The 23706-nt window shown below is 43.1% G+C and overlaps 1 protein-coding gene across 1 annotated transcript in view; it reads right to left on the minus strand.

Moving 5' to 3' along the window:
- Spon1 (spondin 1) overlaps positions 1 to 23706 on the minus strand; it is a 277092-nt gene that overhangs the window by 231333 nt on the left and 22053 nt on the right. The window contains exon 2 of the mRNA XM_027410130.2: positions 20708 to 20814. Coding sequence (XP_027265931.1) covers positions 20708 to 20814 — 107 coding nt within the window. The remainder of the gene's footprint in view (positions 1 to 20707; positions 20815 to 23706) is intronic.

Below are 23706 nucleotides of genomic sequence, written 5' to 3' on the forward strand. Positions count from 1 at the left end.
AAGTTGCTCTCCAAAAACTGACAGCAAGCCCCCATTGCTGAAGACAACACCCACAGAATTCACTGAACATGGAGATGTCAAGCTGGAGACTATATAAAGCCTCCAGCTCTATGTTCTAGTGTCTTTGGTACAGGAAGGTACTCTGCATGATACCAAAAGAGAAATGTAAACACCAAGTCAGCCACAAATCCCTTATCTTCAATGGTGCCCTGCCTGCAAGATATGCGAGGGCAATGGTGGCACAAAGCTTGTGGGAGTAAGCAACCAATAACTAAGCTGACTTCAGGTCCACTTCATGAGATGGAATCCATGCCCAATACTGCTTGAGTGACCAAGAACCAGAGACTAGATAGCCAAGGGACCTAGGGTAAAACCAAATGATACTGTTCTAAAAAAGAAGGAAAGAAAACCAAATAAAAATGCAAAATGGTAATAAAATGACTCTTTATGCCATTCTGCTATACTCATAGATCAATGCCTTGCTCAGCCATCTTCAGAAAAGCTTCCTCCTACAGCAGATGGGAACAAATATAGAAACCCACAGTCAGTTATTATGCAGAAAGTGAGAGACCTCAGAACACTTGGCCCCAATGAGATGTCTCTGTCAACCTTTTCCCCCAGAGCTCAGGGAACCCTTTAGAAGAGGAGGTGGAAAGAGTGTAAGAACCAGAGGGTATGGAGGGCACCAGGAAAACAATGACCTCTACATTAACATGAGCAAAGCTTATACAGAGACTAAGCTGCATCTACAGGGCCTTCATAGGTCTGCACTAGGTTTTATGCATATATATTATGGTTTCCTATTTAATGTTTTTATGGAATTTCTGAGTGTATGAACAAGTGGGTCTCTGATTCTTGTGCCTTCTCTTGGGTTCTTTTTCTTCTGTTTTATCCAACTTTGATGTGATAATTTTTGTCTTATATTACATTTTATCTTTTTTTTTAAAAATTAAATGAATGGATGAATGAAAACCTAGCCACTAGTGTTGATGAAAGTTACCAGGCCCTGCCACCCCTCTTTTCAGCCCCAAATAAACACACAGGTGCTATATTAATTATTAAACTGTTGGTCGATGGCTAGGGCACCCATTTATCATTTATCTTGGGTCTAGTGAAATCATTACACCCCACACCTTCACACTAGGGTAAAGGTTAACAACAACAACAACAAATATATATATATATATATATATATATATATATATATATATATATATTTGATAGAGTGATCATTTTAAAGTTCTATTTTATGAGTATTAATTTTAGATTAAACCAGGCATGAGTTATCTTAAATTCTTTCTGAACAAGGTTGGGTACATGCTTCTTTATTGATGGGAGTATAAAAACATTATCAGCAAAGTGAAAAACCTACTGTGAGCTTGTTTTAATGTACTCATTGGGAACAAATGAACAGTGCATACAGTTGACTGGGAGTTACATTCAGAGAAAGCAAAAAACATATATATATATAGTTTTCTTCAATGGACTGGCACTGGGTATATCAACCACTCCTGGGGCAGGGGCAGGGGCAGGGGCAGGGGCAGGGGCAGGGGCAGGCCTCATGTTCAGGAGTAGTTGACCAACAGATAATGGACTCCACAGTTTTTGTGTGCACGTGTGTGCTTTTATTTGGTTACAGTTTGGTGGTTATTTTTATGGGGGGAGTTATTTTGTTTTCTAAGTTATTTTTGTTATATTGGGTTGCTTTTTATTTTGAGAAAGAAATTAAAGCTAGGTGGGTAGGGGAGAGGATCTGGAAGGACTTAGGGAGGAGATGGATATGATCAAAATACATTTACAATTAAAATTGTTTTAAATACTTAAAAAGAAAAAAATAAATTGGTTAGCTAAAAAAGATACAGCTCTCTCTATTAACTAAACAGCTGAAGATTTCTTAAAAACAGATTTTCACTAATTGTAGGGGACCTCAATGGCTTTAAATTTTTTAAAAAATTACTTTATAATGACATTGTTTTGGAGACCTTCAAGTAGTTATACCTGGTCATTTGCTCAGTTTGGGCTTGAAGGACAACTTGTAATATTTTCTTTACTAATTATAATTTCCCAAGCTTCCTGACTTCTTCAATTTAAGACCCTGGAGCCTCCCTAGAGTGATCATTTTAAAGTTCTATTTTATGAGTATTAATTTTAGATTAAACCAGGCATGAGTTATCTTAAATTCTTTCTGAACAAGGTTGGGTACATGCTTCTTTATTGATGGGAGTATAAAAACATTATCAGCAAAGTGAAAAACCTACTGTGAGCTTGTTTTAATGTACTCATTGGGAACAAATGAACAGTGCATACAGTTGACTGGGAGTTACATTCAGAGAAAGCAAAGCTGGGCTATATGGTTACTGGAGACCTCTTCCAAGCTGACTGCTGTTCCGAGACAGATGTCTACCTTGGAGCATATGCGTCTGCCTTCTCACTGATGTGTGGCTCACACAACCATCTCTGTCTGAGACACTTAATGTTTTCAGCAGTTTAGTACCCTCATAGCTTGTACAAGTGAAAAAGCACAGGCTGGACAATCGCTCTGCTTGGACTCTCAGTGCTTGGGTGAAATGGATTGTGTAAATGAGACATGATGTGAGAGTGCTTAGTGTCAGTAGTGTTTCCATGGAGATGAGGTCCTGATATGATACCCTCCAAGGAAAGGAGTTCCTGAGGCATGACCAGCAATGTCCAGACACAAGACACACTCACTAGAGCCTCCATCCTTTTGCTTCCCTTCTCTTCCTTCTATTGGCATATAAAAAGAACCACTTCCTAGACTGATGGACTTGAACTTGGGGAGTAAGTCATCAACTGCACAGCTCCCTATACCTGCCAGTACTTGAACTCTGGGGAGTTAAAGTGGCGCTCTCGATGGTGCTTCAAGATCTCTTGTAGAGTCCCGGCAGCATGGGTCCTTCCTCAGCCTGCTGTAAGTGAGTTAGTGAAGTCAGTTAAAACCAAAGGGACCCAGAACCTGGATAGTGTTTGAGAGGTGTCCCTAAGACTCCAGGCCCTTTCACAGTTCACATAGGTAGTATGACTGATTCTATAAGGAAGCTGCCAGCACAGATAGACACTAGGATATTTTAAACTTTTGTTCCATGACAGAAAAAGTATAAGGCTTTATTACCAAGCATAATTTTATCCAGATACAAGTGTCCATCAACCAAATGTTGGAAATATCAATTTACAAATTATCAAAAATTGTAAGCATGTTTATAACCCTTTATACAGCAATTTCACTTCTGGTTAAACATCTTAATAAAGGCTCTAAAATGTAAGAACGCATTTCTGGTTGCCATGTTAAGTGTGCCTCAGAGTCAATGTATTAAGTAAACAACAGTGTGATAGCATTATGAGGTGGGACCTTTAGGAGGTGAAGTCACAGAGGCTGGTACTAACACTCCTAGAAAACACATCCAAATGTATCTGTTCACTCTTTCTGCCCTTCTGGTCATGTGAGCACACATTGCCCATCCTCTCTGAAAGACACAGCAGCAAGGCACCATCAGGGAAGCCGTTTGCAACCCTCAACATAGACTGAACTCACCAGCACCTAAATCTCAGGCTTTCCAGACTCCAAACATAGGAAAGCAAAACTGTTATTGTGTATAAGTCACCCAGCCTGTGAAACAGCTACATACTGCATCTCTACAGTTCAGTCAACAGCAGACCTCATCTACCACAGTGGTCCCATAAGATTACATCACTTAGCCATGTATCAAGCACACAATGACGCCCACCTGATGATGAAGCTGCCCAATGGTATATTTCTCGGGATACATAATGATATTTTGTTATACAAGTGGGAATGGACTGAGACTGGTCACATTTATTTTTAATGTTTATTCTAGTGAAAACCAGGGAATAATCTTGAGCCATACCTCACTGTGGGAAGGTTTAGTGAACTATTTTATGCCCACAAAAAAAACCCCAACATCTATCCAGAATTTGGCTTCTCAAAAGACAGAAGACTAGCAAGAGTGGTGAGGGGTAAAGGAGGAGTATGGGAAGGTAAATTCAGTCAAAGCACATGAGCTATGTTCCAATGAAATGCCTCTGTGAACTCATCACTGTGTATAGTGAAAAAGTGCCACTAAAAAAATTTTTAAAGAGACTGGGACGGAGCACAGTTGGCAGGATACCTACCTTGCATAATGTTTGCAATAGCAAGAAAGGTAAAACCCAAACAAAAGTCTGCATGGCCATTAATAGTAGCAACCATAGAATGACAAATTTAAATTTCATAAATATCCATATTGCTTTATAATGTAAACTTACTGTTTTATAACTAGACTAATGGAAAGGGGAGCAGCATGAGATGCAGGCTTCTGGGAATAACATTGCTGCTGCACCCTTAAACTCTCACAACAGCTATGATGACCTGCATAAACTCTGTCCCACCAACATTCTGTCATGAAAGGAGGGGCTCATAGGAACCGCAGTTCTCCCTGAAGATTTATAAAAGTTGATGTTTGGTGGGGAAGAGAAAGACTCTATCAGTGGCATTGCCACTGGTAATGTGTCCACACCCCTGTACATTAGCCCTCCCCCAGGATCCCACAAATAACACTAATGAAAATTCCTGGGTAACAAAAAGAAAAAAGAAAAAAGAAAAAAGAGACATGAAAGTAGAAGCTAGTTGGGGGAAGAAGTGGGTCAGTGGGACTGGTATGGAGAAATAAGAGGGTAAGGGATGAATATGATCTAAATACATTGTGTACATGTATGAAAATGTATTGAAACACATTTTATGTAGAATTAATGTATACGAATAAAATTTAAGAACATATTAGAAGACCAAAGTCATGAACCTGAATGTGAAGAAGCAGATCAGGGGTGCTTTCTGTGTTGTATTCTTCAGGTCATTGGACATATGGTGGATTTCCCCCATGTGCTCCCAAAGACACAACACAAAGAGGACACACCTGGCATCCAGATTCCATACAGAATGGTATTGTACTGCTGCAGTCTCTCCTCAAATGCTAGATAATTTCTACCAATTGAGCAGATTGACATCTAAGACCCAAGATGCCACAGTTCTTAACTCTAAGATGTCACTGAATGTCAGGCTCACTGATGATGTAATAACTCCCCCTGGGGCTGGCATCCTACATGCCAAGTGCATATCCAGGAAGGTTCATTCTGACTTCTGGTATGCTCCAATGGAAATAGTGGGCATTATGAATCTTTATCACACTGCTGTGTCCCTCCTGCTCTGCGAACCCTCCTTCCAGTTCTCATGAATGGCTCCCACACTTCTGTAGCCCTCTTCCTACTAAAGGGCCACAGCACAATTTCCAGTCCCTGCCTGAGCCTGCTCTGTGTGTTTACCTGGAAGGTGAAGAGCCAGGATCTAGAAGCCACTGGCAGACAGGGTAGGTCAGGGGTAGCTTGAGCCAGGAGAGGTACACAGGATTGTGTCCCTCACCCAGAACTTCTTCCTAGCATGGACTTCTATTTGAATATCATCCAAAAGTTTCAAAAGAAACACCATTGCTGGGTATAGCAACACACACTTTCAACCCTAGTAGTCTACCCGGGAAGCTGGGACAGAAGGATAGAGAGTTTAGGACAGTCTGGCTTTATAGCAAGTTTCAGGTCAGTCGGGGCTCTCTAACAAGACCTTGTATCAAAATAAAAACAGAACCAAACAAAAAGAACTAATTATGTTAATGCTTGACGTTCTCCTTTCTACTAAATGCACAACAACCAGACCCAGGCTTTGTCTTTCTCTCTACAAGAGGACACCTTCCATGATAGGGAATGGCTGCTGTGTAAGCCTGGGCAAGTAAACAACTTCTCTGAATCTTGTCAGTAAAATGTTCACAACATGTTTCTCATAGATCTGCTTGTAACAGTTAGAATTACGGTAGACAGAGGATACCACATAGCATGTGGTATACAGTAGGTGTTCAGTAGATGCAGCCATGATTACAGTGGTCTGGAAATGAGCATCTTTTGAGCCTACAGACAAATGACACATTCTAGGCTGAAATGGAGCCTGAATCCACAAAAGATGCACCATTTTAAAAGTTGTTGGCATATCCAGGCACTCCTGAGGTGTTCCTTGCCCTTTGTGCTTCTAAGATGGAGTGTGGTGAGATGCTGGAGAAAGTTGTCCAGTGCTGGGGATGGCTCTCTGCAGAGAGCATTTGCCTAGCATGCCTGCAATCGAGAGCTGCTCTCCAGCAGTGTAAAATAGAAGCTCTACAGTACACAGGACTCTCCAGTTGAGCGAATTGGGCACCTACAAGGCACTGTGGCCTTGTAGCAGAGTGGCACGTGAGCTGAATCCACCCCAGGAAGACCCAACCAATATCCAGGCAACAAGTTAATGGAACTTCTGGCAAGAGCAATTGCAAATCCACCACTGAGTCAGAGAATTTGAGGGAACAATTGTCAAAAAGTCCTTCTCTCTCTCTCTCTCTCTCTTTCCCCCCAAATAGCCAAATTAGATTAATTTGCCTTCTCACCCAGAGTGTGGCTCTGAAATGACTAATTATTACTCCATTAGTCATAGTCAGGGTTTGTGTTCCCAAACTCAGAGCAGGATAGAACTTGGCCCAATGGAAGTAGAGCAGCGACTCACAGAACTGAGCTTGGAGGAACACAGCATTCAGAGAGTGTGTCTCAGTGAGGACAAATGGAATCCCGGGAGACAACTGACAATACCTGGGAACATTTTGACTATCACAGCTGCTGTAGTGTGGGTGTTAAGAAAGACAGGGGTGCTGCCATACATTCTGCATGCACAGCACAGCCACCACCAACAAAATTATACGACTTCACACATCAATAGTACCAGCTTTAGACCACTGAGATCCAGCAGGCAAGGAGGAGGGCACACAAGGAGACATGGAGAATGAGTAAGGATGTAGGGTGTGGTCAATTCTCTGTGACTCTGACAGTACATGTCAGAGGACAAGGATATGTCAACCAACATCCAGAGGTCACTGAAGATCCACTTGGGAAGGATAATGGGGCTGCATTTATTCCTTTTCTCACTGTTATGTCAAAATACCTGACAAGAGCAAGAGAAGGAAGGAAGGAATTATTTTGGCTCACAGGTGAAGAGTACAGTAGACATGGCACAGTGACACCATCAACAATGGCTGCAGAAGCTTGAAGTAGCTGATCACATTGCATTCACAGCCAGGAGTCAGAGAAAGGGAGAGAAATGTAGATGCCAGCCCGTGGGATGGTGCTGTCCTCATTTAGGGGGTCTTCCTACCCAGTTAGCCCAGTCCCTCACATACATGCCTAGAGGTTTGTCTCCTAGGCGATTCTAGAAGCTGCCAAATTTTCGTCATTATTAGACATCACTGGGGTTAAATCCAGACTGATGGGAATGGAAAAGTGGATGGACAATGAAGGCACGTGGAAACCTCTCTGGAGGATGCAGCTCTGAAGAGGGACAGAGAAGGAGGCAGTGAGTGAAGGAACTGGGTCCCAGGACTTCTTTTAAATGATACATATTTTAAACTCTGACTTCTCTATCACTATGAACCCCAGCTATCTTTCTAAAAAGTGCCCTCTTCTCTTTCACCTCAGCTGGATTTGCTGGATGTACCAATCTGTTCTTCGTTGCTATAATAAAATATCTGTGATTGGTTACTGCATAAATGAAAGAGGCTTGTTCATCTAACAGTCTTGAAGACAGAGCCTGGGATCAGTCATCCCTTTCAGTTTCTGTTTGATTTCTAGTGAGGGTCCCCTAGGCTGTATCAAACATGGAGAAATGGAAGGAGCTTGAGCCTTGTATATGCAAGGGATACACAAACATGAAAAGTTAACTCTTTCTACAAAGTCAGCATTGGCCCTTTCTAAGGGGCTGCCTCATGGTCTAATTAATGATCTGCACTAGACTCTACCTTGTTTAGGTCCTATAACACTTAACACTATCACAGTGGGCTCAAATGTGTAGCAATGACTTCTGAAAAACTAATCATATCCAAGCCAACTCTGTGCAAAGTACACCATCTCTTCACTCAGCTTCTAATCTAACCCAGGTTCTTGAGACCTGATGGTTACAGTCACAGATCTGGTCTAAGGGTAGTCCCTCCCCCAGAGTATGTACTCTAAAAATGTGTCTCTCTGTCAGGCAATCCTACAGGACACCCATCTCCCCAGACCCCATCCCATTCTCCTTGTGCTCTTGGTCCCAGCCTATTTCCTCTGTCTGAAGCTCTGCCCCCTCCCCTGTGCAGATCAGCTGGCTATGGCCTCCTTGAAAATCACTTGCTGAAAAAGTTTCAGGTCAGGCTGTGATCAACATGGTCACAGTTTATATGATTTAAAGAACAGCCTGTTCCCCCTCCTGCTCCTCCTTCCTCCTCCTCCTCATGCTCCTGCTCGTCATCCTTCCCCCTCCTCCCACTCCTCCTCCTCAAGCTATCATGTATTTTGACCACTCTTCTTTGCTTTGGGCCCACTTCAAGAAAGAAAAGAGTCAGACATGATGACAACATTTCTAAAATTCTAACATTAGGGAGGCTGAGGCATAAAAATCTAGAGTTTAGTCCAACCTGGTCTTCAAAGTAAGAACCTGATAAAAGAAAGAAAGGAAAGAGAAAGAGAACATTGTCACGTCTAAATTTTCTTTAGAGGGTTACCTTTCACTAAACCCTTCTTTCTTCCCCTAGTTTTGTGGCCTCTCAGTTGATGATCGTGATGGTGAAGATGGTGAAGACGATGAAGATCTGCTGATAGCAGCATTTGTTGATGACTCATTATGAGTCAACTACTTACTAGGGCTTTTTTTTTTTTTTTTTACTTTATTATTCATGTAATCTCCAACTCTTTATTTTCTCTCTGTTTGGTATTCCCATTATGTATATGTATAATAAGCCTTCTGTATTATCTCTAATTTTTGGATAATCTGCTGATTTTTTCCATTCTTTATTCTTTTGTACTTCAGTTTGGATGTACCCCCAAGCTCTGTAAGTTCTTTTCCTGGTCAGAGACAGGTTGGTGAATCTGTCAAAAGTTTTATTCATGTCTGATTTCTACTATTGTCTTTTAACTATATCTTAGAGTTTTAAACTCCCTGCTTATATACTATGGGTCTGTACATGATGCCCACTCTTTCCATTGGATGTTAGCATGGCAATCATAGGAATTTGTTTGTGTGTGTGTGTGTGTGTGTGTGCGCGCGCGCGCGCGCGCGCGTGTTTGTGGTGGTGTCTCTGGTTGAACCTGGAGAACCTGGAGCTCATAAATTCAGGCTGACTTGTTAGAAAACTCCAAGACCCACCTGTTTTTGCCTTCCTAGTGCTGAAATTATAGACACTCACCACACCTGGATCTTTACATGGGCGCAGGAGATCCAAACTCAGGCCTTTATGCCTGTGGGACAAACACTTTGCCACCTGAGCCAAATCCCCAGACCTCCACTCTCATAGTTACTTAAAATTCCTAACTCCCTATTCCCAAATCTCTGCCTGCCATGTCTTGGTCTGGATCTTAGTCTCTATAGCCTCACTCTCTCCCTTCTTCCTCCCCTCCCTTCTTCCCTCTCTCCTCCTTCCTTCCCTCCCTTCTCCTCCTCCTTTTACCTTCCTCCTTTCTTCTTTCCTTCTCTTCATCCCTTTATAACTTCCTTCTTTCCTTCTGTCCTCCCCTTCTCTTTTTCTTTGTCACTCTGCATGTTAGCACTTTTGTGACAAAAGTTAGTTAGAGCGCAATAGGGTAATGGGAACTGAAAAAACATCTTAGGGTGAGGCATTCATGTTTATTCAACCAGAAACCAGGCTATGTTTCACATTTGCTGTGGCATTTGAAGGTAGAAGCTTCAAGGGTCATTATTGTGGCCTGATGCTGTTGGATTTTCTAGAAGCTCCTTCATAAACAGCTTTGTGTCTTGCAACTCTCTTAGTTATAACCTTTTGCCTGCACTGCTGGGAAGAGGAACTAGTCTCTAATCCTGTGATTCCATCTCCCATGTTATTGTACTGGAGTCTCTGGGCTGTGACCTTCAGCCTTTTTAACTTCCTTGTGAGACACGAAGGCCAGAAAAGAAGGCACTAACTACCCCTCCTTAGGAGCAGAAAAGGCTGTGGGAATGAAATAACGGTATTAAGAACCTCATCAAATCTTTACAACCCCTTGAGTTAATATTATTACAGACAGCCAGACAAGGAAACTGAAGTTAAGCAAAGCAAATAAAATGGCTGAAGTTTGTAAGTCAATGTATGGTGTGTGACACTGCTACGCAAATGGTGAAATTAAGTTGATTCAGGTAGAATCTTATTCTAGGGCACACAAAGACATGTACAGTCTGCTTCAGAAAGAGCCAAGACGAGGATGATGATGTGTGATGTGTATGCATGTGTGTGAACATGTCCATGTATGTGCATACATGTGGTGTCCTGGTTAGTTTTTTGTCAATCTGACACAAGCTAGAGGTAGGAAGAGGAACTTCAACTGGGAAAAGCCCTCCACCAGACTGACCTGTAGGCATGTCTATAGGGTATTTTCTTGATTAATGATTGATGTGGGAGGGCACAGACCAGGTGGGTAGTGCCACCTCTTTGTAGGCAGTCCTGGATTGTATAATGAAGCAGGATGGCAAGCCTAGAGGAGCAAGTCAGTAAGCAGTGTTCCTCCATGGCTTCTGTTTCAGTTACTGCCTCCAGATTCCTGCTCTGTTTAAGTTCCTGCCTTAGCTTCCCTCAGTGGTGTGCTGTGATCTAGACAAGCAAGCCAATAAGCCTTGATTTCCTGCACTGATTGTTTATCATAGCAATAGAAAAGCAAACTAAGGCAGTGTGTGTGCCTGTGTGTGTGCCTGTGTGTGTGTGTGTGTGTGTGTGTGTGTGTGTGTGTGTGTGTGTGCATGCTCATGTGTGCATGTGTCTTCATATCAATATATATGACATAATTCTGGGAGAGCTAGTAAATTTGGGGAAGGAAATTGGCAGAAAATAGGTACTAGAGTCCTTGTTTTACCATAAAATCAGAGCCATCCCATTGTTTAAATTTTACCCCTGAGGGTGACTTCCAAAAGGCATACCTAATAAATTGACAGCTATTTATCAAGTGCCTACTGTGTGCCAAACACTGCTGTAAGAACCAAAAATATATACTGCTGAACAAAACAGTGTCCATCCCTTGGTGAAGTTGATACTGTTGTGAGAGAAAATTGCTAATGAGCAACATACATGTGAAATGTCAAGGAATGCTTCTATGAATATAGTTGAGCAAATGTTCTTGTTACCGGTATGAGTGAGCATCCTTTGGGTACATGCTCAACAGTGGTAATGCTGGGTCTTGAGGTAGATTGATTCCCAATTTTCTGAGAAGCTACCATACTGATTTCCAAAGTGGCTGTATAAGTTTGCACTCCCACCAGCAGTGGAGGAGTGTTCCCCTTTCTCCACATCCTAAGATAATCTGTCATCAGTGTTTTTGATCTTAGCCATTCTGACAGGTGTAAGATGGTATCTCAGAGTCATTTTGATTTGCATTTCCATGATGACTAAGGATGTAGAGCAATTCCTTAAATGTCTTTTGGCCATTTGAGATTCTTCTGTTGAAAATTCTCTGTTTAACATTGTACCCCATTTTTAAATTGGATTATTTGATATTTTTATGTCTAGTTTCTTAAGAATTTATATACTTTGGAGACCAGCCCTCTGTCAGATGTGAGGTTAGTGAAGATTTTTCCATTATGTAGGCTGTTGTTTTGTCTTATTTACCATGTCCTTTGCCTTATAGAAGCTTTTCAGTTTCAGGAGCTCCCATTTATTTATTGTTGCTCTCAATGTCTATACTACTGGTGTTGTATTTAGGAAGTGGTCTCCTGTGCCAATGCATTCAAAGCTACCTCCCACTTTCTCTTCTATCAGGTTCAGTGTACCTGGATTTATGTTGAAGTCTTTGATCCACTTGACTTGAATTTTGTGCATGGTGATAGATATGGATTTATTTGCAATATTCTATATGTTGACACCCAACCTGGAAACAACCTAGATGCCCCTCAACAAAAGAACGGATAAAGAAAATGTAGTACATTTACACAATGGAAAACAATGACATCATGAAATTTTCAGGCAAATAGATGGAACTAGAAAAAATCATTCTGAGTGAGGTAACACAAACACAGAAAAATGAACATGGTATGTATTTACTCATAAATGAATACTAGACATAAAGCAAATGATAACTGGACCACAATCCACAGTTCCAGAGAAGGTAGGTAATAATAAGGACCCTAAAAGGTATACATGGTCACCCTAGGAAGGAGAAAGAGATGAGATATGCTGGGTAAACTGGGGTGGGGTGGCACTAAAGGGGAGGGGATGGGAGATGAGAACACGGGGGAATGGTATGGTCAAGTTGGGGGACGGATGGGGTGAGAGAGCAAGGAAAGAGATATCTTGATAGAGGGAGTTATTACAGGGCTAAGGAGAAACCTGGTACTAGGGAATTTCCCAGGAATCTACAAGGATGACCCCAGCTAAGACTCCTAGCAATAGTAGAGAGAGTACCTAAACTGGTCTTTCCCTGTAGTCAAATTGATGACTACTCTAACTGCCATCATAGAACCTTCATGGACTCTGGAATGACAGCCTGCATGAGACCAAACCAGGCCCTCTGCATATGGACAACAGTTTTGTAGCCTGGTCTGTTTGTGGGATCCCCTGGTAGTGGGACCAGGATTTATCCCCAGCACATGAGCTGGCTTTTTGAAGCCCATTTCATATGGTGAGATGTGTTGCTCAGCTTTGATGGGGGTGGGGGTCTTGGTCCTGCCTCAACTGAATGTGTCAGGCTTTGTTGACTCCCCATGGGAGGACTTACCCTTTCTGAGGAGAGGATGGGGGTGGGTTAGGGGGAGGTTGGTGGAAGAGGGAGGTGGGTGGGAGGGAGGGGGAGATGGGAAGGGAGGGTAACTGTGGTTGGTATGTAAAATGAATAAAAATAAAATAAGAAATGTCAAGGAATGCTAAGTCAAATAAAACTAAAATCTGGGAAATGAGATTAAGAATGATGAGGTAAAGTCAGACATAGCTTAGTGGATAGAGTGCTTGTCTAGCATGCACAAGGCCTTGGGTTTGATTTCCTACACCACATATAAAACAGGCATAATAACATAGGCCTGTAATCCTAGTCTTTGGAAGATCAGAAATTCAAGGTCACCCTTTGCTACATAGATTTAAGGCCTAGCTGGGCTACATGAGATCCTTTCTAAAACAAAACAAGTGATTGGGATGTTGTTTTATAAATGGATCTTTGATAGAAGTGACACTGGAGCAAAAGCCTGTGGAAGTGAGGGAGCTAGGGTTGTGGGTGTTAAGAAGAACATTCCAAGTAGAGGGGAGAGAAAGCCAACTATGAGACAGATATCAATGTCTGAAGATGTAGGACTCAGTTGCTCTTAAAACCAGTGATCAGCTACCTTGAATAAAAGATAACAAATCTAGAAAAACCCTGAAATGCTGATCCATATTGAGTAATTGGTTCATCAGGGCAAGACTAAGGCCTTCAGCTTCATTTCAAGGAGGAGACTGCATAAGAACGGGACTTTTCAGATCTGTTTTAGTAAGCACATGGGAACTTCTTGCAGGCAACATCCTGGTGCCTTGAACATGGGGACTGTGGGACCTCAGGTACTAGCCAGGGGTCAGTGAGAGACTCAAGCATCCAAGGAGGGTGGAACCAAAACAAGGAAACTTGGCAAAGACCCTACAACCTCCGTAAGGAAGCTTTGTGTCAGACCCCTACCTGTTCAGGTGCAATGAGAAGCAAGAATAGTACGGAAACATGGTGAAAGCCTGAAAACTCTGTGATCCAGAAAATCCAACTCTACCCGGTGGAAATAAAACATTGAAACGTGGTATATCTAAGGACAGGGACTTTAGTCCATTTTACTCACAGATACATCCTCAGAGCTCAACACATTCCTGGGTTCATTTTCTTCACAAGTTTAGAAATAAATGGAAAGGTTTTCTTTATGAGAATGTTAAATAATTATAATATTTAAACATAACCAAAATATCTGAGAGTAGGCCACTGTTTTTGATTAACAACCCACTTGCTTGGAATTTAACTCTTTAAAAAACAAACATCGCTTTAGATATTTGCAAAGCCAAAATTAAGACCTATATTATCAAATGTTAGACTTGGAATAAAAATGTATCAGTTTTGTCATACAGTATGCACCCAGGGCCTTGCCCATGCTGCCAATGCTCTACCATTGAGCTACACCCTCAGCTCAACTTACTACATTGTTAGAAGCTACCTAATAGGTACACACACAAAAAAAGTTCTTGTGACCATAAAAGTTATACATTACTAAACAATTTTATCGTGAACTTGAAAATGATTTCCAAACTTTTAGAAATAGATGTGGAAGCATTGCTGTTTCCCATGCAGGAAAGTATGAAGCTAACTTGTGCCAGCACGTGGGTAGGGCTAGACATTCCATCAGCAGTCATCCATCAATTTAGAAAACACTTATCAACTGACTAGCATGCCAGACCTTGATGAGACCATGGGAACACAGAGGTGGCCATGGCCCAGCTCCATCTCTGTACTGAGCCCTGCAAGCAAATGGAGTTAATACATCAGGACAACACAGTGTATAGAGAACTAGAACAGAGGGCTATACTGAGCCCTTGAGACCTCAGAGATGGGGCAGGAGCAGAGACCCTCAGTGGGATCTAAGGAGACGTGATGTCAGGAGAGATCTAGCTTTGAAGAACTAAGACCTGTGGCACAGCAGATATGTAAAATCATTAAGTCCCAAAGTCGTCTTTGGAACAATCCAGCAAGGACTTAGGGAACTAAACAGTGGATCTCTGTTTTGTATTTTTTTTCCTCCCTCATTAGAACTACAAGACAGAAATGGAGAAAATGACACAGACCTGGGGCAGTTGAATCCTTGTTACTGCCATTTACCAGTTCTATGTCCGGATCAGAATTCAAATTCTGTCCATATTACCTAGCATGAAAATGGAAATAAGAGTGTATCCTTGCTGGCTTGTATTGCTGTGCATGACGGCTTGAATGAGATTGGCTACCATAGGCTCATATATTTGCATGCTTAGTCCCCCCACATCCATTGGTGGAACTACTTGGGAGGGATTATGTGGTGTGTCCTTGTTGGGGGAAGTGTGTCACTGTGGGTGAGCTTTGAGGTTTCAAAAGCACACACCATTCCCAGTTAGCTCTCGCTCTGCCTTTGTGGTTGTTGTTTCAACATGTGAGCTCCAAGATACTGTTCCAGTGCCCTGCCTGTCTGCTGCCTCATTCCCCATCATGAACTCACCCTCGGAAACTGTAAGTCCCCAATAAACTATTTCTTATGTAAGTTGTCTTGGTCGTGGTGTCTCTTCATAGCATTTAAAACACTGTTTTAAACACCGCAAAAACAGCTTAGGGAGGATAGGTTTTGTCCAGCTTACAGCTTACAGTCTATCACAAAGGGAAGTCAGGGCAGAAACCTGGAGGCAGGAACTGAAGCAAAGGTCATGGTGCTTGTGTGTGTGTGTGTGTGTGTGTGTGTGTGTGTGTGTGTGTGTGTGTGTTTTAGCTTAATCAGAGAAATCTGTGTACCATTTGTTTAGGACTATTCTTTGCAGCCTGATGGACTCCCTTGTGAGTACACAACTGAAGGCAACAACTCTCCTCCCCCAAATTATCAATAGCAAATAGTTAAGCAGAGACGGTTAGCCGGCCCCCCCCCCCCCGTGAGTCTCTCTTTTATTCTGGTTATTTATGGGCCCATTTTGTGCAGACCAGGGCAGGCATCCACAGTTGCTGTGAGTCTGTGTTTGAACTAGCTGTGTATTGCCCAGAGAATAGCATTTCACCACCCTGCTCCCTGTCTCCTGGCTTTACTTCTGCAGTGTTCTCTGAGTCTTAAGGGAATGGTATGAATGTTCTAGCAGACATGAGTCTCTGAATTTATTAATGTATACTGGAAAGAGGTGTCACTGATTAGCTCTATGACTAGTGTTTGTCTATGGATATCAACATAAATGCTTAGCAGATAGATTGATCTTATGTCAATTTAGCTAAACAATAATGCTAATCTCCGCCTTGGGCTCCTTGGGGAGGGACAAGACCTCCCAAACTCCTCTCCCAATCATGATGGGCCCAATCTTGAGCAGGTCTTGTGCAGGTAGCCACAGTTGCTGTGAATTCATAGTGCAACAGCCAATCCTGACCAGGAGACAACATTTTACATCACCTTTCACATCAGGCATGCAAAGTTAATTTAACAAGAAGAAAATTTCTTATAAATACAAAGACAATTCCTGAGAGTAAGTGTGCAATAGTATTTCAGCTTTAGAAAAATGTGCCAAAACTTCTTTGGGGTTCTAAAATGGCTCAGAACCCATTAGACGCTAATAAACTTGTATTGTTGGTGATGAGATCATGGAAACATTTTAAGAATACAGAACAATTAAAGACTCTTGTTTGTGGTAATTGGGGCTTATCTCAGGCAAATGTTCATGAGACTATCTCCATTTGACTAGCTGACACTCACAGGTCCCGAGTCAAACATAAAGCAATGGTGTAATAGATTAGCACCTTCAACTTCAGTGCCAAGAGTGTGTTTAAATTTTTGTCAGTAAATACGTGAGTCCAACCCTGTACTGGGCAGATCTGCTGAGGATGGAGAACATGGTAACAAAGGAGATAAATAAAAACCCATCTCCATGGAGGCTTGGTGGAAAGGAAGGATAATACACATTTAAAAAGATAAGGTAGTGTGTCATTGGTAATAAACAATAAGAGTATGTGCAGAAGAAAAACAAAGAATCCAGCTCAGGGTCAAAGTAGTGGGGCAGTGTAGGTTTAAATGGGGTGATCAGGACCCAGCTCCTTTGGAAAAGGACATTTGGGGCTAAGACCTGCTGGAGGCAAGAGAGTGAGCTGGACTGTTCTGGGCCTGGGACCAGGGAGCAGTTTGTTTTTAGTGAGCTGAATTGTTAAGATTGGCGAGTTACTTTTGTACAGACAGTACAGTCTCTGAACTCCTTGTCACTTGCAATTAACCATGAGTACACCCAGCTAGCTTATAAAGAGCTCCAGTGTCTCTCCTGCTCTGGCAGCTAGACACCCTCGTGTGCCAATGCTGCCACCCTGGAACCCACTGCTGGAGCAGAGGAGGGGACCTCACCTCTTCTCCAGGACATCTGCAGGAGCCAGCAGAGCAGTAACCCTTACTGTCCCCTCTCCTCTCCACTGAGCCCAAGACAGCTCCATTGCTTTTATTGTTTTTACATGTGGTGGGTGAGTCTGGGTTTCCTGCTAAGTCCTCAGACATTTAGAAGCATAACAAGCTATCTGACACCCCCTTTGAACCAGGAAGATGAGGTCAGCAAGATGGCTCAGCAGGCAATAATGGTGCTTGCTGACTGGAGTTCAAGCCCAGCCCAACTGTGGAATGTGAGAACTAACACCTGTAAGTTACCCACTACCCCATCCCATCCACACATATATGGTCAAATACTTTTAAATGTTTAAAAGAAGTATGTGAGCTTTATCTAGAGTTAGACACACGTTTAAAAACTTTATTTTCATTCATGTGTATGGTTGTTATGTCTTCATGTATGTTTCGCATCATATGTGTTCCTGGTACCCACTGAAGGCATTGGACTAGAACTACAGATATCTGTGAGCTGCCATGTGTGTACTGTGAACAAACCTGGGACCTCTGCAAGAACATCAAAAGCTCTTAACATCCTAGCCATCTCTCAAGCCCCAGTTTACCCAAATTTTGTTATTACTAAGTTCTCGGGTTTTCAGAGAAGTAAGGTATTAGATGAAAATATGTATCTAGCTATTTTTGATTGCCATTTTCAAAAATGGCTGTGGTGTTTATGATTTCTCTATTCCTGTCCTGGTGGGCGACTTGACTCTTCCACTTGTCAGCTGTAGAGGTTGGCTTAACTGGATGATGTCAAGGAGTGTACAGCAAACTTCACCAGGTCAGGACAACTCTGTTTGTCTTACCACAGGCCCCAGTGGCACAGGAAGTACCCAATAAGGGATGCTGAATAAATGAATGACTCAATCAGTCAATGAAAGATGACAGCCTCCAAATGTGTTCATGCTACCGTGGGAAGGTTCAAGAGAGGTAGATAAGCTGGGGATCTGGTCTGTGACCACCCCCCCCCACCTCAGAAACCAGGAGATCCATGTGGGGTGTGCATTTTAATGGTTCAAAGGTAAGGCAAGAATGAAGACATTCATTATGAGAGAAACACACTAGTCCAGCATGTGGAGCTTTGAGGTGTTGGCCTGCTTCCACTTAACCCCATGAAGACTCAGTTTTATCTTGTGAGAGATGGTAATACCACCCCTGACTTCAGAAGAATTGCCACAAGAATTAAGTAGAATTAGAGTATGTCAGGAACCCTGCACACACACACTGCTGTCACACACACGGCCTCTTTTCTGCACTAAACACACACACACACACACACACACACACACACACACACACACACACACACACACACACACCTATTGCCACGCCATGGTTAAAAACAGGAACCTGCAGCCTGGACTGGATCTGAATCCTGGCTTTATCACACAGAGCTCAAAGGCTTCAGGGAAGTTACTTACTTTTTCTGAGCCCCCACATGCCTCCACTGTGTAAAGGGAGCAACAGTTCTCACCTCATCCTGCTGCTCTGAGGATCCGGTCAGTTACTGAATGGAAACCAGAAAGTAGCTGACTCTTAAGTGCTATGACCCGTTAGCTGTAACTATCATAATGGGTGTTTTCATGTTTTTACCCACTCTGTTCCCCAGGGCTGGTGAAATGAGAAGATAGATAGCAATAGATGGATGTGCTCCTGTTATGAACTGATGAAGGAGGCATGGGTTCCTCAATGTCTCATGACACCCAAAGTTCTCAATCCACAGGGCCTCAGGGTCCCCAGAATGCTTGTTAAAATTCAGGGAAGACCCTGCTCTGGAGTCTGACTCATCCAGTCTCCTTGGGCTGAGATTTTGCATTTACAAGTTCCCATGTGAAGCTGATGCTCTGGTAACACATGGCCAGATAACAAAAAAGGCTGTCAGAAGCCCCGAAAGAAAATGAGGAAAAATCAGAAAGAGATATGAAGCACAAGCGAGTTCCAAGCTAAGGTAAGGCATGCCAAGATAAGAAAGAGCCCTCAGCACAGAGCCTGGCAGACAGCAAGCACTCTGCAAGCACGAGCTGTTGGTGGCATTATTATTGGGTCACTCTTGTATGCCTACCAAGAGTTCCTTTCCATGAAATGTCACCTAAATGGGCACAGAGCTGATTTCACTAGAGCAGAAGCCTAGATTCCCATGTATAGAAAACAAAGTTTTAGTTGAACATGATGATGACCATTGTAAAACCAAAACTTAGAGGGCTGAAGGAAGAGGATTTCTATGACTTTGATGCCAGCCTGGACTACAGAGTTAGTACCAGGACATCTAGGGTTATATGGCAAGACCATGTTCCCTTCCATAAACAAACAAGAGACAGCAAGATGGATAACAGGACAATGACACTTGCTACCAAGCATGACGACTTGAGTTCAATTCCCAGAAGCCACATGGATGGAGGTGAGAAGCAGCTCCTGACAGTTGTCCTCTGACGTCCACATGCATGCCATCGCACACATGTGTGTGCACACGCAAACAAACAGATGTTTTTAAAACATAAACATTTTAAGTCACAAGATTCACCCCATGATTACAGCCTGGCCCCAAGTGATTAAAAGACACTGATGGACAAGATATTTGGGGCAGGATCTCCCAAGGAGCTCAGACATTACACCAGAAGCCAGCTCTGAGGGTAAGCACTCTCCTGGCTTCTCATTTTCTCTTCTGGGTTTGCAAATGCCAGATAAAAATGAATTCCAGAACAATGGAAAATGGAGGCCAGAAATGGTCAGAGAAGATTTAGCCAGACCTCCCCTTAGGATCACCCCAGCCCTTCTGGGATGTGTTCTGGCATCTAGCTAGAGAGGGGTCAACATTCCTGCCACCTCCCTTGAAATAATATTCCACAGTGAAATATGACTTATTGCCAGGGCCTCTCCTCTGAGCTTCCCTTTCTTCTCCTGACCCACTTTTCTCATGCTGTGGCCTTCTGCACAGTCATGCGAAGAGCTGCCCGCACCACACACACCCCTCACTCCTTTATGGCACTGCTCTTCGAGGACTGACATTCAGAGACTACCACCTCCCAAACTTGTCTGCTCATCTAGCCAAGCAAAGCAAGGGCAATTCTTTTAATCTTTCCTCATAAGTCAGCCTCCACATTCCTTTAACATCCCTTTCCTGGGCTTTGAACACCCTCCAGCCTGGCTGTCCCAAGCTCTTGTTCCAGTCAATCACAAGCTGTCTATTGCAGGGGAAACAGCAGGTCAGAGCCAGGCTCTGAGCACTCGCCCCACGTTGCACTGCATCCTGCCAAGGGTACAGAGAGCCCAGAGCCCAGAAGTAGGATCTGCCAGAGTGAAGCAAACCCTGTGGGGTGACAAGCCTGATCAGGAAGGCCTGCAGCCTTTGCCACCAATTGTGGAGTCCTTCTAATGAAGCTGGCTTACTTGGCCTACCATCAAGGAAGCACGTGAAAAACCACACAAGATGCCTTAGCCTCTCCTTTTGCATAGACTCTTCCACAGAACCCAAGCTCATTTGGTCTCCACCTGACAGGCAGGGAGAGCCAATGGAAAAGCCAGTAGCAGTGAGTGGTGTCTTACCTGGAAGGTGCCCGCATGGTCTTCTTCCTTGTCACCCTCTCGGTTCTCTTTGAGGGCAATTAGTGTGAAGCCTCTGAAGTAGGAGGGAGGAGCAGCTGAGAGTGTCACTGTGAGAGACAAGAAAGCCACTGTCAGCACAGCTATCAATTGGGTTCTATTTGACCCATAGGACAAGACTGGAGTACTCTGTCAACATTCCATCCCTGAGGAGTATGGGATAGAGTATGGGAAAGGCTCTCTCCGCTCCCTCTTCTATTTAAGAGCTTGCTAAACTCCAGATCTGAAGTCTGATCTGAAAATCCTTTTTATATTTATTTCTTTACTTATTTGTTTATTTATTTTTGAGTCAGAGCCTCATTGTGTAGTCCAAGCTGGTCTCAGATTTGCCATCATCCTGCCAGGACCTCCCAAGCACCTTAAAACTTCCTGAACCACTAAGACAGAGGTAAGGCGAGCTCTCTCTTAATAATCTCTATTTGATAAGGACAACCCTGACCAGAAACTCTTGACAATTATCTCATCCTGCTACATCTCTATTAGGGAAACCCAAAAGGAATCCAGGTTCCTTTTGGATGTCTTGGGTGACACGTATTACTCGCTGCTCTCCAAACACCTTCCCTTTATCTTCTGTAACCTCAGCTATACCATTCCTTCCGTCTCCTGCCCTCTGGTGCTTGCTCAAGTTTTGCCCCAGGTATCACAGACAGACTGGACATATACCCGCTTCCAGTCTGCCTCCCACAGGCTTTACCCACAGCCTTCCTCTCTCCCTCTCCCTTCTCTGCCTGACAAAGCAAGGGACAAAGCAGACATTCCGAGTTCACTCAAGAGAGGGGCTGGTTTTTCCATTCCCTCTGTATCAACACAACCCAGCACCCAGTATCTAAGACAGGTTTAAGTTTCTTCACACACACACACACACACACACACACACACACACACACACACACACACACACACACATATCCTTTGTTCCAGATTCTGGGATTTAGATATGGACTGAAAGGCAATCAGAACTTCCAGGGAGCTCTAATTCAGGGTTCCAATGTCACTGGTAAGAAACCAAGACAGAGAGGTCAACAGACATCTTCAAGGTCACTGAATTAAAGGTCCCCTCCCCAGATTAACACCCCACTCATGGATTCATGCCCTGAATTTATTCGTTGTGATTTGGCTCTTCTTAAAGTATTGACTTATTTTACTAATGTTTAAAAATCAATGCATTTAGCTTATATCATGGACGTAATTTTGCTTTACCATTTCCCTTTTAGGAGGAGCATGTGGTCCTCTAAACTACCCCCCAAATGGGCTCAGCAATGACAAGTAATCACTCTGAAATTGCAAACAATAAAAACACTATCTCAGATAACAGGGTGACATTAGTGAACCACCAGTGCAAAGATATCTCATAGAAGAACTTCAAAGGCATACAAAGGTCAAATATCAGTGCTGGGGAGATGACTCGGCAGTTAAGAGCATCGGCTGCTCTTCCAATGGACCCAGATTCCATTCCCAGCACTAACAAGGCGGCTCACAATAACCTGTAACTCCAGTTCCAGGGGATCTGATGCCTTCCTCTGGCCTCCCCAGGCACAGGAATACATAGCGCACACACATACATACAGGCAACACACACACACACACACACACACACACACACACACACACACACACACACACACAAAATAAATAAATAAATAAATAAATAAATAAATAAATAAAAATTTAAAGATTCCAAATATCATACTGTGATTGGTCAGTTCATCTCACAAAAGTAAAGGCATATCCTGCCTGGCTATGCCCATCTATTTTGAAAATCCAATAGAAAGGGGGAAGAAAGAATGAAGGAAAAGCACAATGGCATAAGAAACATGTGAGCCTGAGAAGAGTTAACAGATCTCTGAGAGAAAGGATCAGAGACTCAAAGCTCTGGGATGAAGGAAGGACAGAGGGGACAGAGCAGCTGACAGCAAGGATGCACCAGCAGGACATCCTCAAATTCATTTGCACCATTTTAATGTGACCCTGGGACTGATGGACCTTGGCCTCTGGTGACCAAGTACCTGTGACTCTGTGAATAGGAATGATCCCCATAGACTCATGTGTTTGAATGCTTGGTCCATAAGGTGTGTCACTATCAGGAGGCATGGCCTTGGAGTAGGTATGGCCTGTTGGAGGAAGTGTCACTGTGGAGGTGGGCTTTGAGGTCTTAGAAGATCAAATCTGGCCAGTGTGACACACAACCTCCTTCTGCAGCCTGAGGAGCAAGATGTGGAACTCTTAGCTCCTTCTCCAGCACCATGTCTGCCTGCATGCCATCTGACATGATGATAATAGACTAAACCTCTTAAACTGTAAGCAAGCCCCAATTAAATATTTTCCTTTATAAGAGTTGCCATGGCCATGGTGTCTCTTCACAGCAATAGAAACCTTAACTAAGCCACAGTCCAAGCTGGCCACAGAATCAGACTAGAACCACCCTCAGGGACTTTGTCTGAGATCACAGGCTTGTCCATGTCCTTCCATGCACATACCCTTCCTGGTCTCCCTTTAGGACATTTCCTTTGTAAGTCACCTGCATCCAAATCTTCATTGGAAGCTATGAGTTACGAGCTAAATTATGTCCTGTTAAGTCATGTTACATTATGTTATCTATGTTGAAATTGTGGCCTCAGGCATCTGGGGGTATGGCCTGATTTGAATTGGGATCTTTGTGGAAGAGGCCATAATAGGCTGTGGGTTGGGTTGAGGAGTGAGGCTGTTCCATCTAGTATGGCTAGTGTATTAGAAAATATATGAACTCTGCAAGGGACATATTGCATGTGACTACAGAGGTAGTCACTGAGATAAGGAATGACAAGGATGGCTGGCAGCCAGAGTCTGGAGAAAGCTGACTTCCTCAGAGCCGTATTGAGGAGCACCTTTGCCGACACATTGATTTCAGGTCCTTAAATGTTAGAACTATGATGATGGGGGAAGTACTTCTGTGTATGTTTATC

The sequence above is a fragment of the Cricetulus griseus genome, chromosome 3 (genome assembly GCF_003668045.3).
Source record: "Cricetulus griseus strain 17A/GY chromosome 3, alternate assembly CriGri-PICRH-1.0, whole genome shotgun sequence".
Classification (NCBI taxonomy): domain Eukaryota; kingdom Metazoa; phylum Chordata; class Mammalia; order Rodentia; family Cricetidae; genus Cricetulus; species Cricetulus griseus.